General features: G+C 45.7%; 1 protein-coding gene across 1 annotated transcript; it reads right to left on the bottom strand.

Moving 5' to 3' along the window:
- Positions 1-6,127: 6,127 nt before the first annotated feature.
- ACTC1 (actin alpha cardiac muscle 1) lies at positions 6,128-11,400 on the bottom strand. The gene is made up of 7 exons (XM_015141809.3): positions 11,354-11,400; positions 10,554-10,704; positions 9,117-9,441; positions 8,278-8,439; positions 7,958-8,149; positions 7,015-7,196; positions 6,128-6,457 (listed from the first exon to the last, which is right to left on the bottom strand). The coding sequence occupies exons 2-7, from the start codon at positions 10,680-10,682 to the stop codon at positions 6,314-6,316; spliced, it is 1,134 nt and encodes a 377-aa protein (XP_014997295.1). The 5' UTR covers positions 10,683-10,704; positions 11,354-11,400; the 3' UTR covers positions 6,128-6,313.
- Positions 11,401-13,278: the final 1,878 nt, after the last annotated feature.

Below are 13,278 nucleotides of genomic sequence, written 5' to 3' on the forward strand. Positions count from 1 at the left end.
CCAGGATCTAGAGCCAAAGAACATGAAACCCAAATCCCTAAAAACACAGAAGAAATTCCATGAGGCCGAGGCATGGCACAAAGCCAGGGAGTTGAGTGGAAGTAGGAGTGGGTACAGTGTTTCTCCCTAAGTGCCTGCTCCTGTACAGATCCGGCTGGCAGGAAAAGGAGTTAGTTGGAAGTCTTGGCTTGTGGAATCAAATTCTCTCATGTCAACTTATTTAGACAATAGTGAATCTACTTGTCCATCTATGCTGATTCCTTAGATACAAAGGGAAAAGAGGAAAGGCCAGACTCTTGAATGTGGATGAGAAGGGGATGGGGAGAATAATGGGAGTTGAAGAGCAAAGAAAAACAGCGGGCAAATCCTTTTCGCATGGCCATCAGCCCAACCCTCTGTTCATTGTTCTCACCTGTATTATGTGTGGGAGCACACACTCACGTGCACACACATAGCTGCTGCTCCTCCTGCCCACACTATGACTCTCTGTAATTTGTCTTCAGGTCTCCAAGAAAGAGACTTTGTGTTCCTCTTTGCCTTCCTTCACATCCTGTTATAAATGCCCTTTAATGGTTTTCTCCCGACTCAGCTTTCTATTCCTTCATGTTTCCTATTCATTTTTCCTATTCTCAAGAGAAACTCAACATAGAGAAACCATAACAATGTGATTTGAAGAGACTTCTGTAGCCCACCTCTGCCCCTCTCCATCACCTCCCAACCCAGTCTCCAAAGTTCATGCTAAAAAGAGGGAAATGGGGAAGGAAGGAGAGTTAACTAGTTGAAATAATTCAGCTCGTACTGGGCATGGTGCTGAGTGTCTTAAGCACATTTTGTTCCATTCTCATGACAACTCTGAGAACATGATTTTAATTAGCTCTTCTTTCCTGAAGAAGCTAGGTGATTTAAAGACCACTCAACTCATCAGTGGCAGAACTAGGATTTAAACTCAAATCTTTTTGACCCAACGCCCATGCAACATCAATCCTTTGGGCAGTCTAATAAGAAACTATATGTAGAAAACTTTTGTTAAATTATGCTTGTGTTCTGGCAGGGAGAGCTGTTCGAGCATTCCCTTGGGAACATAGTTTAGGTAACAGATTGCTTAATTGGCACAGTCTGCTCTTTTAAGGATGCAGGTAAACGATGGATGATATGGTTTGGATCTGTGTCCCCACCAAATCTTATGTTGGAGGGCCTGGCGGGAGGTGATTTGATCATGGAGGCAAATTTCTCATGAATGGTTTGGCACCATTCCCTTGGTACTGTCCTCACGTTAGTGACTGAGTTCTCATGAGATCTGGTCATTTAAAAGTGTGTGGCCCCTCCCTGTCCCTAGCTCCTGCTCCCACCATGTGAGATGCCTCACTCCCCTTTTGCCTTCTGTCATGATTGGAAGCTTCCTGAGGCCTCCTCAGAAGCAGAAGCTACTATGCTTCTTTTACAGTCTGCAGAACCATGAGTCAATCAAGTATCTTTCCTTTATAAACTACCCAGTCTCAGGTATTTCTTTATAACAATGTGAGAATGGACTAATATAACAGGTAAGTTTCAATTTGTAACTGGAGCGATAGGGAGAATGTCCCAGATGGCCAGCATTTGGTGGAAGACACTGGAAAAGAAGTCTAACGTGTGTATATCTTAGAGTTCAAGAGGCCTTAGGAGAATACTATTTTGCCTAAGGCAGATTTGCTCTTAAATTTCCTACATGATGCCTGTTTTACCATATCCTGACCTCCATGATGCCTCCAGGCCACTTGCAGTAATAGTTCCAAAGTCATCTTCCTGTGTTAAACACTTAACCTGTTGACCCAATTCCTTGCTTACAGTTGACTCTAGAGTTTGCATCTCATCTACTATCTAAGCCCTCTTTTAATTCCGCTTTACTTCAGCCTTCCCTTGGGGTCGTTTTCTTTCTGTCTCCTCTCTTTAGTCCTGACTTCCATGGAAGTTACAGTAAAACAATGCAGGAAAATAAGCAGACAATGTTGCTGAAGGACATGCAGGCCACTCCTACTTAACTCTCAGCTGACCCAGCTCCCCTTCACTTCCAGCCTCAACCAGGGAGGGAAGGCACCCCAGAACCACAAGAACTCAGAGAACTATAGTTGAAATGAAGCTCTTTATCCTCCGAGTCAACCTTTCTTGCATCTATTGCACCCAGGGCTAATGAATGAACTTCAAAGAATGGCTCCTAACATCAAGTTCATCAGTGACCAGAGGTGTACTTTTGCAACCTCCCCAGGAGCTTTGTTTTGGATGTCTTCCTACCATGAGTTTGGTTACCATAGCAACAGCCAGAGAAGCTCTGCTTGGAAGAGAGATTTCTTGTATAATGAGCCTGGAAGACCTTAAGGTGAACATAGACAACTTTTGCTGTTTTAGGCCTAAAAGACCCAATTTTTTTCCTTCCCTATTAGTTACTGGTATATATTTATAGCATTTGTATCACATTAACCATAAAATGAATCTGACTTATTATTTCCTTTTAAAAATCCAGATAGTCTGATCGTATAGAGATCACTGGGTTCCTGAGTCCTGAGGCCACACTGGAATATATTATCCAAAAACTCTCAGTCTTGTCTCCTAGTTTTGTTTGCATGAAGTCATTGCTCTTCTCAAGTCCTTCTCAGGACCTGCCAAATCAAAACTCCTGAGCTGGAAGGTGGGAGCCATCCAACAATCAGTTCTTCCCCTATAAGCCACCAGAATTTTCTCCTCCTCTAGCTCATTGGGTATGGCGTTTGCACTATTTTGTCCTCTTCCTTTGGAGAATCACCCCTCCCCTGATAAATAGTTATTGATCAACCCCTGTGGTAAGAATGGTATGACTCGGTTCCTAAGACTGACCAGGCTCAGGCTCTTTCCTCGGGCTTCTGCCAGTACTATATGGGAAGGTATTCTTTTGTCTCAGAGGCTGCTAAGCTGGTAAATCCTATATCACCTATAGGATGGTGGAGAAATCGTATATTAGTCTGCCAAGGCTGCCATAACAGAATACCATAGACTGGGTGGCTATATTAGTCTGTTTTCATGCTGCTAATAAAGACATACCTGAGAGTGGGCAATTTATAAGGGAAAGAGGTTTAATTGACTCACAGTTCAGCATGGCTGGGGAGGTCTCAGGAAACTTACAATCATGGTGGAAGTGGAAGCAAACACATCCTTCTCTATGTGATGGCCAGAAGGAGAAGTGCCGAGAAAAAGGGGGAAAAGCCCCTTATGAATCTATCAGATCTCATGAGCACTCACTCACTATCATGAGAATACCATGAGGGTAACCGCCCCCATGATTCAATTACCTCCCACTGGGTCCCTCCACGATATGTGGGGATTATGGGAACCACAATTCAAGATGAGATTTGGGTGAGGACACAACCAAACCATATCAGTGGCTTAAAAAAACAGACATTTACTTCTCACAGTTCTGGGGGCTGGATGTCTAAGATCAAGGTGTCAGTAGGCTTCTTTCCTCAGCTTACAGATGGGTCCACTTCTGGCTCTGCCCTCACGTGGCTTTTCCTCTGTGCTCGCACTCTTGGTGTCTCTTCTCCCTCTTAGAAGAACACCAGTCCTATTGGATTAGGGCCCCACACTTATGACTTCATTTAACCTTCATCACTTTCTTAAGGCCTTGTCTGCAAATACAGTCATATTGGGAGTTAGGGCTTCATATGAGTTTTGAGGGAACACAATTCAGACCATAATAAATTCTATGGGAGAATAAATTCTAAGAAAGAAAGGTGGAGACCCAGTCACATTGTTCACATTGTATCTCTGGATACAATAAGTCAGCCCTACCCCTCGAAATATTTTATTTTCTTCAGTAATATTTCTTTTCTCTCCATTGCACTCGCTTAAATATTTAAACACATTTACATAATGGTCATTGTTTAGTCAAAATAAGTGAAGAAATGGTATTAGAAACTGCAAATAATACTTCATTATAAATTAAGAAGAAATATAATTTATATAGTTCTTTGTTTATTGCACTTTATCCAAAGACATAGGCACTATCCACATCTTAGTTATTGTGTACATATGAAGATCACCTTAAGCAGACACTTTTGTCTTAGTACCTTCCTTAAGCGCAATTTTTAAGATTCAATTGTTCTAATAATTTATACCCTATAATCAAGCAGAGATGAGAAGACCTCAAAATTCAACAAGAATCTGGGTGCTTACCTCTTCTGATACAAATATCAGAAGCTGATTCTCAAAGCTTCTACTTTTACATAGAAGTAAAAATATCCACTCCGTTTCTAATCACAAATGGAAAGAGCCAGAGGTGATACCCCAGCCAATCGTCTACAGTTAAAGCATTAATACTGTGTTCGGAGGATACAATTCATAATATTTATGCGCTCATTTGTACAGAGGAGAAGAAAGAGACACAAAAACTAGTGAAATCATACCTCCCCATCCATGGCTTTTAAGCCAATTCATCTGTGCTATAGGATACAATGGGGTGGCGGGGGCGGGGAGTGGATCTACAATAATGTTTACACCTTATCTAAAGAAATAGTCATATTGGGAGTTAGGGCTTCATATGAATATAATGCCCTAACATAATGCCAACAAATTAATGTATTGTTTAGCCTTTATTGCATAGAAGGCCTTCCATTTGGACATGCTAGATACAGAACTCTAAACTCTAAGCTTTTTAATCACAGAAAGTGTGCTCTCATCCATCTTTGTGTCTCCTGCCCTTAATACTATGCCCAACCCAGAATCAGGGATCAAAAGATATTTTTGGTACGAAAGGGCATAAAGACACACATATGACCTTGAATGACAGTGGCAATGTGTTACAATTTATTAAAGATGTCTACTGAGTCCAGAGTACTGCAAATATTGAACCCAAATTCTCAAAAGGCATGTGATAGAATGGGGTTACCCTTGATAAACTGTAACTAAAGTTAGAAAGATTATTTTAGAAACACCATCAGGGTAGATGTCAGAAAATCTGAGTTCCTGTCTTGCATATTCCACCAATAAAGTTTATAACATTGCACCAGTTGCTTAATCTATGTGTCTTGAATCCTCATCAATAAAGCTCAGTTAAGTTCATTCAAACATTTGTGTGAATGCTAACAATTCACTGGCAATTAATTTGAAAACAAAAATCTGTAAGGCTTCTGCAATCTAGTTGAAATCTACCTTTCCCAGTGGATTTTCTAAAATTCATCAGCACCTACCAGCCTGTCCCATGTCTTATATCCTGGCTTCTGCCACACTTCCTTCTGCTGAGATGTTCTCTCTGCTCTTCTCACCTCCCGAATTCCTGACCATTCTTTAAGACTCAGACCCACATACATCTCCTTAAAGCCTCCAGGCCCACACGCACTAGGGGATTATGTGTAGGTGTGTGAACTCCTTGAGGATGGAACACCTTCAATTCTTTTCAACACTGCCCCAAGCAGCCTTCCCACCATACACGGAGCAAAGCAAATACTGTGGCTCTCGCCTCCCCTTGTTCCCTCAGGACCTCGCAGCCTTCAGTTCACTCAACCCAAGATCTCAAGTTTTCAAAGAAATGAAGAGCTTGAAGGCTTCTGTCTCGCAAGTTAGTCACTGATGAGGCAGAAGGGTTTGGCTCCTGCTTCCTCACGTTTGTTTTGCACACACACAATGGTCTTGATACATTTAGTGGGTATTTGCAACGGGATGTGGCTGGCCCAACTGTCAGCCAACCTTCATGTTTTTCATAGCCCCCAGGAAGTCAACTGAAGAGTTCAAAGAATTGAGAAGTTAAGCCAATTTACTTAAAATAATGTTTGACTTTCTCTGTCAATATATATGTGTATTTTCTGCAAGGTTACAAAAACTGGAACATACATTAAAACAACAATTTTCAGTGGCATCTGCAGCAACTAATTCTAGAGAATTGTCTTATTCAATAGCTTTTCTTACTTATATGGAACTAAACCTTAATCTGCTTTTCAGATATGAAATATATTCATGATTCTGTCTCAAAATATGAAATCAAAAGTTAGTATTATAACTCCCAGCTAACTGTCATATTAATTCATCTGGATGAATTTTGTGGTACTGAACTCTGACAATGCTCAGTGTGTCAAAGCAAACACCTGCCCCGTCCCACGCCTACCCCAAAAACAAACGAGAGGCCTTTATAGGTTGCAAGTCCTGGTCTGGTTTATTTATAAAGCAATAAATATTAGAAGCACAAACAAATTGCACGTGTGTAAACAAACTGTACAATGATTGATGAAAGATGAGGGAAGGTGGTTCGGAAGACTCCAAGAAGCATAATAGCATCATCCTGACTGGAAGGTAGATAGAGAGAGAAGGCACCTTAGAAGCATTTGCGGTGGACAATGGAAGGGCCTGCCTCATCGTACTCTTGCTTGCTAATCCACATCTGCTGGAAGGTGGACAGAGAGGCCAGGATGGAGCCCCCAATCCAGACAGAGTATTTACGCTCAGGGGGAGCAATAATCTGCAGAAAGAAAACAAAAACTTCCAGTGAACTCTGAAGTTCCAAGCAAGGGAGCAAATAACATGTTGGGAGGGTTCACAGAAAAAAAACATTAGATACTAATTCGCTACAATGTGGGATATGTCATACCACAAAATAATGTGGCCAATCAAGTTATATGAACTCACCTCTATTTCATCATTTCTATTATTAAAGATATATTCTATTATTAAAATGGAATTTCTCCACTTATCTAGAGTATAATTTGGCAACAAGCTAAATATATAGTGGAGGCTAGCCCAAAAGTTGGGGCTTTAAAAATGTATTCAAAGATTTTGTTGCGTGTGTGTGTGTCTTTTTTGGTCAAAGATTTATTTTTATTCACTGCTTAAAAGCATTTTGGAAGTTACCTATCTTGGGAAAAGTGCTAAGAAAATCAGAAAAAGTGGTAGAAAAACTAATAGGTAAAGTTTGTAGGAGACAGGAAACTGAGTATGAGGGGAAAAGGAATTAGGAACGTAATTCTGCTTAGAATACCAAGACTTGCCTTGGATCTCCCACTCACAAAAGTTCTTTACCTTAATCTTCATGGTGCTAGGAGCCAGGGCAGTGATTTCCTTCTGCATACGATCAGCAATACCAGGGTACATAGTGGTGCCTCCAGATAAGACATTGTTGGCATACAGGTCCTTGCGGATATCAATGTCACACTTCATGATGCTATTGTAAGTTGTTTCATGGATGCCAGCAGATTCCATACCTAGGAACAAGTCACACACACACACACACACATCACAGTGCATTCGGGTCAAGGTAGGGGGAAGAGAACAGGACTTCTTTGTGTGGGTGAGCTGTCACCATTTGTCTCTGAAACATATGTTGCCCTATAAGACACACTGCAGGGTGCAATGGATGCCTCACAGTTAATCCACAATACAATGCCAAGAAAGGAGCAACTGTGCTTAGCACCTGTTTCGTGTAAACACCTCCTGAAACTATCAGATGTATGAAGATGTATTGGAAAAGGAAAAGATACACGTTTAAACTTACAATGAATGTGATTTTATGGACTTAAATCAGATCCTGACAAAGTTCCTCGTGGAAAGCATTGCTTAGGAAGGATATTTGTTGACATACCAGTGTCCAGTTATTAATATGAGTAGGAATGTTATTGCATTTAATGATGAGTAACTTGGAAAATCCAGCTACTTGGTAATGAAACTTACTGGAATAAGTCAGCTCTTGTGAAATAGCCCTTTTCCTGCAGATATGTGATATTCAGTTACTACTCTGTGTCATCCTTTATTTTGAGATGAACTCAGTGTGTCATCCTTTATATCACTAGAGCAGAACATAGACTTTCCCTTTAATGAGCCATCAGGACTTGAGGTTGAGCTGTGTGGGAGTCCAAACTTTGACTTCTTTTAACTCAAGAGCTTCTTGAGCCTTCTAGATTTCACTCTGGGAGACCCTAAGATTTCCAGGGAAAATCGTGCCTCTGCACCAGACCCTACAACTCACCAATGAAGGAGGGCTGGAAGAGCGTCTCAGGACAGCGGAAGCGCTCATTGCCAATAGTGATGACTTGGCCATCAGGCAGTTCATAGCTCTTCTCCAGGGAGGAGGAAGAGGCAGCTGTGGCCATCTCATTCTCAAAATCCAGGGCGACATAGCACAGCTTCTCCTTAATGTCACGGACAATTTCACGTTCAGCTGCAGAAATAAAGAGTATCACAGTCATGCTCTGCAGCAAGAAGTCAACTGTCGGGAGGTAGGTGGATTCAGTGAGGGAGGAAGAAAGCAGACCCACACTGTGGCAGATGAGACACACACACACTCACCAGTGGTGACAAAGGAGTAGCCACGCTCAGTGAGGATCTTCATGAGGTAGTCAGTGAGGTCCCGACCAGCCAGATCCAGACGCATGATGGCATGGGGCAAAGCGTAGCCCTCGTAGATGGGGACATTGTGAGTTACACCATCCCCAGAGTCCAGAACAATGCCTGCCCAGGGAAGCAGACAAGAACAAGGTAAATTCCTGAGGACAACACCACTGCTTTAGCCATGGCAAAGCCTGCTTCCAATCTTGGCTAAGAGATGCTAGCAATGGGCATTGATCCAGATGAAATTAGATTCCTTACACACAAAGAATAAAAATGAGCATCATGGATACTAAATCTGAAGAAAACTGCAGCTCATCCTTTTAACTATTATAGTAGAAAAAATTCCCAGGGACACTTTCAAATGACCATCCTTCTTATCAGCCATGAGCGCACATTATGTAAGCACCCAAGTGTGTTTTTCTTTGCTCCTATTGAACTTACATCTTTCTCTCTCTTTTGACTCAGACCCCACAGGGAATGTATTCTCCTTGGGGATGCTTGCCCAGGTGATATGATGGTTTAAACACATAACAATGACTGCTGCACTCCAAGTTGCTACATTGCGCTGAGCTTTAAATAAGGGAAGGACCTAACTCCACAAGCTATCAGCTCCCACAGTAAGTGTGCTCTGAATCTAACCTCAGGGCACTATTGTTGCCTCTCTCTCTTAGCACAGACCTTGCTAGGGAATGGGAGGAAAGGAATTATCCCTTTTTCAATTGGGGGATCTGATTCACAGCAAGGTCGGTGACTTGGGAATGTGATTAGTCAGTAACTGTCCCCAGAGCCCTGCATACCTGTGGTGCGGCCAGAAGCATACAGGGATAGCACTGCCTGGATGGCCACGTACATGGCAGGGACATTGAAGGTCTCAAACATGATCTGAGTCATCTTCTCCCGGTTGGCCTTGGGGTTCAGCGGGGCCTCTGTGAGCAGGGTGGGGTGCTCCTCGGGAGCCACCCGGAGCTCGTTGTAGAAGGTGTGGTGCCAGATCTTCTCCATGTCGTCCCAGTTGGTGATGATACCGTGCTCGATGGGGTACTTCAGGGTCAGGATGCCTCGCTTGCTCTGGGCTTCATCACCTACATAGGAGTCCTTCTGACCCATACCCACCATAACTCCCTATGAGAAGGAAAAAATGAGAAAATCATGCCCTCGCCATGTCAAGAATATAATCAGTGTCTTGTCCATTTATATCTAACTGCCCAAGTCAAGGAACATATTTAAATACCAGAAATAATAAGCAATAGGATTTTATCCCAATTTAGAAGAATTATTTAAAAATCAGTCTTTTACCTTCTCCCCACTCCCCCAAAGATGTATAATTCTATTGTTGAGAATAGAACTCAGGAGAGAATGAAGCTGTTTCACTGAAGAAGCAGAGCCTCACCTCACCTTAAAAATATCATATGCCTTCATTAAATTATTAAGCTCATCACCCATGTCAACTGGGATATGGATGACTGCATTTTGGAATGACTGAATTAATGACACATTGTATTTCTCCTAAGAAAAAGATTTTGACATTCAAGTGAACACATAATGATGGGCTGCTATGCCATCCTCACTCCAACAGTGAAATTCAGCCTGTCCAGAGCTGTCCTGGAGTCATTCGTCAGCTCTGAGAACTAAGCTCTCCTCCTTGGCAGCCTGTCTGGCCAGGCATGTGACAAACCCAGAGAGCATGGCATTTCTTTTAATAAACGAGGTGGTATGTCGCTATCACCATGGCACTTGCTGCCTCTGTCATGCCTGGCTTCTAAAAATGCAGCAGCCAGGAAGGAGATAGATTACACCTTTGGGGAACCCTGTAAACTGGCTGCGAACATGAGAGAGGAATGTGGATTGGGTCCTGGTCGGTTGGGAGAGGTTATATTGTTAGAAGTTTTAAACAGGACTGAAAAGAGAGGACAAGGAAGAAAATGAAGTGTATAAGGCAGAGGAGACACTAAGGACTCAAAGTCCAAAAGGCCGTAAGTGGAGAGAAACTGGTGGCCTTCACACCCGGGAGTGCCACCCTTTGAGAGGCCTGCCACTCAGGTGTACATTTCTCAGTATGTTGGGGTTTGGGGCGGGGGGGTATTGCTTGCCTTGGCTTGGATTTGAAGTGGATCCGCCTTTTCTAAATTGGGCCTAAAGAGTTCATCGAACAAGAGGGTCAGGTGAGAGCCATTTCCTAGATCGCTGGACTGAAAGGGTCACAAGTGGGACTGGGGGCTCCGCGGGAAGTTTACCTGGTGCCGCGGGCGGCCCACGATGGACGGGAACACAGCGCGGGGCGCGTCATCGCCCGCAAAGCCGGCCTTCACCAGCCCAGAGCCGTTGTCGCACACCAGGGCGGTGGTCTCCTCGTCGTCACACATCTTGGCACAGCTTCAGGGGGTTCTGCAGGTTGAGGAGGAGAGGCGGACCACGCTCAGCTGCCTGTGCAGCTGGCCTTCTCCGCACCCAGAGGAGGGGACAGAGTAGAAGGGGGTTTGTGGGGACTGGACAGGGGGTTGGGCGGGGAACACTCCTGCCACCTCCCTTCCCCTCGAGTCAAAAAAGGGAGGGAAGAAACCGCGGAAGAGACTGGGGACAGAGAAGGGCAGAGGAATCCACCCAGGCTCCCTGGCCAGGAGTTCCACCTAGGGTGCCAGGTGCAAGGAGGGACCCATGAAACCCAGCCCCTTAGTCCTCCCCAGCCCTTTAACTTTCTTCCTTTTCACCAACTGGGAGCACGATCTCCAGCCCTGTCCGTATCGCCATGCCTGTGCCCCAGATGGAGGGGAAAGCACGACCCTTGGGGAGCCACAAAATTCCCCTTCTTAGAGCCCCTGCGAGGTCCTGCGAGGACCGACGCCCAGGACAAAATAAGCTAGAACCAAATAAAAAAGTGTGGGCTTAAAAAAAAAAAAGGGAGTCGTAGAGCGGCAGGAGCCGGGGCGCTGGCTGAGGACCGGCCGAGCGGGCCAGGTGGCGGCGCGGGGCTGGAGTCCGGCGCGGCCCGCGGACCTGGCGAGAAGTGAGCGCGCAAGGCCGGGCGCTGACTCACCGTCGGCGGGGCGGGTCGGCTCGGCTCGGCTCGGCTCAGCTCGGCTCGGGCGGCGGCGGGCTCTGGGTGGCTGGCTCCAGGAGGGCCGCTTTATAGAACGCTGATGGACAGGGTCAGTTGGAGCAGCCGGGGGCAGGAGTGGGGGGCCCGGTCTGCCACCTTGCCTTATTTGGTCCCCTTCGCACCCGCTAGGACTGCCGAGGCCATTCATGGAGCCAAGGGCAGGGGAGAGGATCAGCCGGGGGGCCCCCAGACCATGTAAGGAAGGGGAGGGGGCAGCCAGGGGGATGGCCAAATAGGGAGCTGGGGAGGGGCAGGCGGTGAAGGGTAGGGGGCAGGGGAAGACTGAGTGACGCCAGCCCACCCCTCCCCTCCCCTCCCCTCCCCTCCCCTCCCCTCCCCTCCCCTCCCCTCCCCTCCCCCTTTCTGGGGTGGGGGTGCTCCTTGGATGGGCTGTGGATTCGGTCCTCCGCAGCCCGGCCAGCCTTGGGGACAATAAGCCACATGCAGTGGGAAAGCTTGGCGCCCTGCCCTCTGCTGAGGGGTCCTGACAGCTGGGCCAGGGCAGCAGGGGAGCAACAGCGGCTTCTCATCTTCCAGGGCTGCCAGGAGCACAAAGGACACCACAGCAGCACATCTGAGTGGCTGCAAAAGGGGCACCCGGGACAGGGCACCCTTCTCGTCTATTCCCCACCAGCCTGGATGGCTTTACTCAGAGAGCTAGGGCTGGGCTCATCTAGGTCAGAAAGCTGAGATTAACCAAGGCCACCCCAGTTCCGGCCCATGCATGGATCAGGGTCTGGCCAGGGAAGAGTCAGAAAAGGGTTTCTGTGAGAGCTTGACCAAGTCTTCCTGGAGAAGGGACCCAGGTTTACCCCAGCCCAATTATTGGGTAGCCCTCATCCATGCTGCGGGAGTCTTGCTCCAATTCAGACTCTGGTCTTCAGGTCAGAAAAGGTTCCCCTGCTGCCAAAGTGAATAAAGGAACAAATGCCAAAAATAGCTTGCTCACCTGATGGTGGGGAGATGAGCATCTTTCAACTGGGGGCAGAGGCCTTCATTCCAGGTGGAGACAAGACTGAAAAGGCAAATACTTTGATGGAGAACATAGCAGCAACTTAAACTGAGAATACACCAATCCTTGCCACTCAAAGTGCAGCCTGTGGACAAGCAGTATTGTCATAACCCGGAAATGAGCTAGAAATGCAGTCTCAAGTGCCATCCCAATCCGCTTTTCAGCAAGATCCTCATTTGCTTGGTGTGTACATTAAAGTGTGAGAAGCATTGGCGTAAATGACAGATATCAACTCCTCTGTGGAAAACAGATTTTGCAGGATCTTGAAGTTTTGAGAAGGAAAAAGAAAAATGGCATGAAATAAGGAGAGGGGGAAGGAAGAGGGAGATGTAAGAAGGACACAGATCACTAGTTTGCCCTGGGGTGCCCTGCATTCTCAGTTCTTGACTGGCGCTTTGATTTTTAATGCTTGTGTTTTTCCTCCAGTTCACACCAGTTAAAAATAGAAAACTGGGCACTGGCATCTCTCTCTAGAGTGGTCTTGGGTTGATATGCTGAGGAGGCCTGCTGATTAGATACTTGTCCCGACTGGGGAATGCTGGGCCCTCCCCTCTGAACTCCCCAACCATGTTTGGGTTGGTCTGGAGAAGAAACGCGAGGGCAGCTGTGTGGTGGGGCTGGGTAAGAGGCCTGGCTGAGATTACTCCGTGCAGCACAGCAGGCATTTTACAGTAAAAATGTTTATCGACAGGATGCCAAGGGTAGAACTGCCTCCTCTCGTGAAAATATAGAAAAACCAAGGAAAAGGAGAAATGGGACTGGTGTCAGTCAGACAGACCTGGGCTCAAATGCTGCCTCCATCACTTACTACTTACTATCTGTTTGGTCTTGAGCAAGACACTTAACCTTC

This window comes from Macaca mulatta, chromosome 7 (assembly GCF_049350105.2).
Source record: "Macaca mulatta isolate MMU2019108-1 chromosome 7, T2T-MMU8v2.0, whole genome shotgun sequence".
In the NCBI taxonomy this organism is placed as follows: Eukaryota; Metazoa; Chordata; class Mammalia; order Primates; family Cercopithecidae; genus Macaca; species Macaca mulatta.

Coding starts and splice junctions, on each gene's coding strand:
- ACTC1 (XM_015141809.3), bottom strand. CDS start 10,682: ATGTGTGACGACGAGGAGACCACCGCCCTGGTGTGCGACAACGGCTCT. Junction 8,440..9,116: donor TGCTTCTGGCCGCACCACAG/GTATGCAGGGCT, acceptor TTCCCTGGGCAG/GCATTGTTCTGGACTCTGGG. Junction 8,150..8,277: donor CTACTCCTTTGTCACCACTG/GTGAGTGTGTGT, acceptor TTATTTCTGCAG/CTGAACGTGAAATTGTCCGT.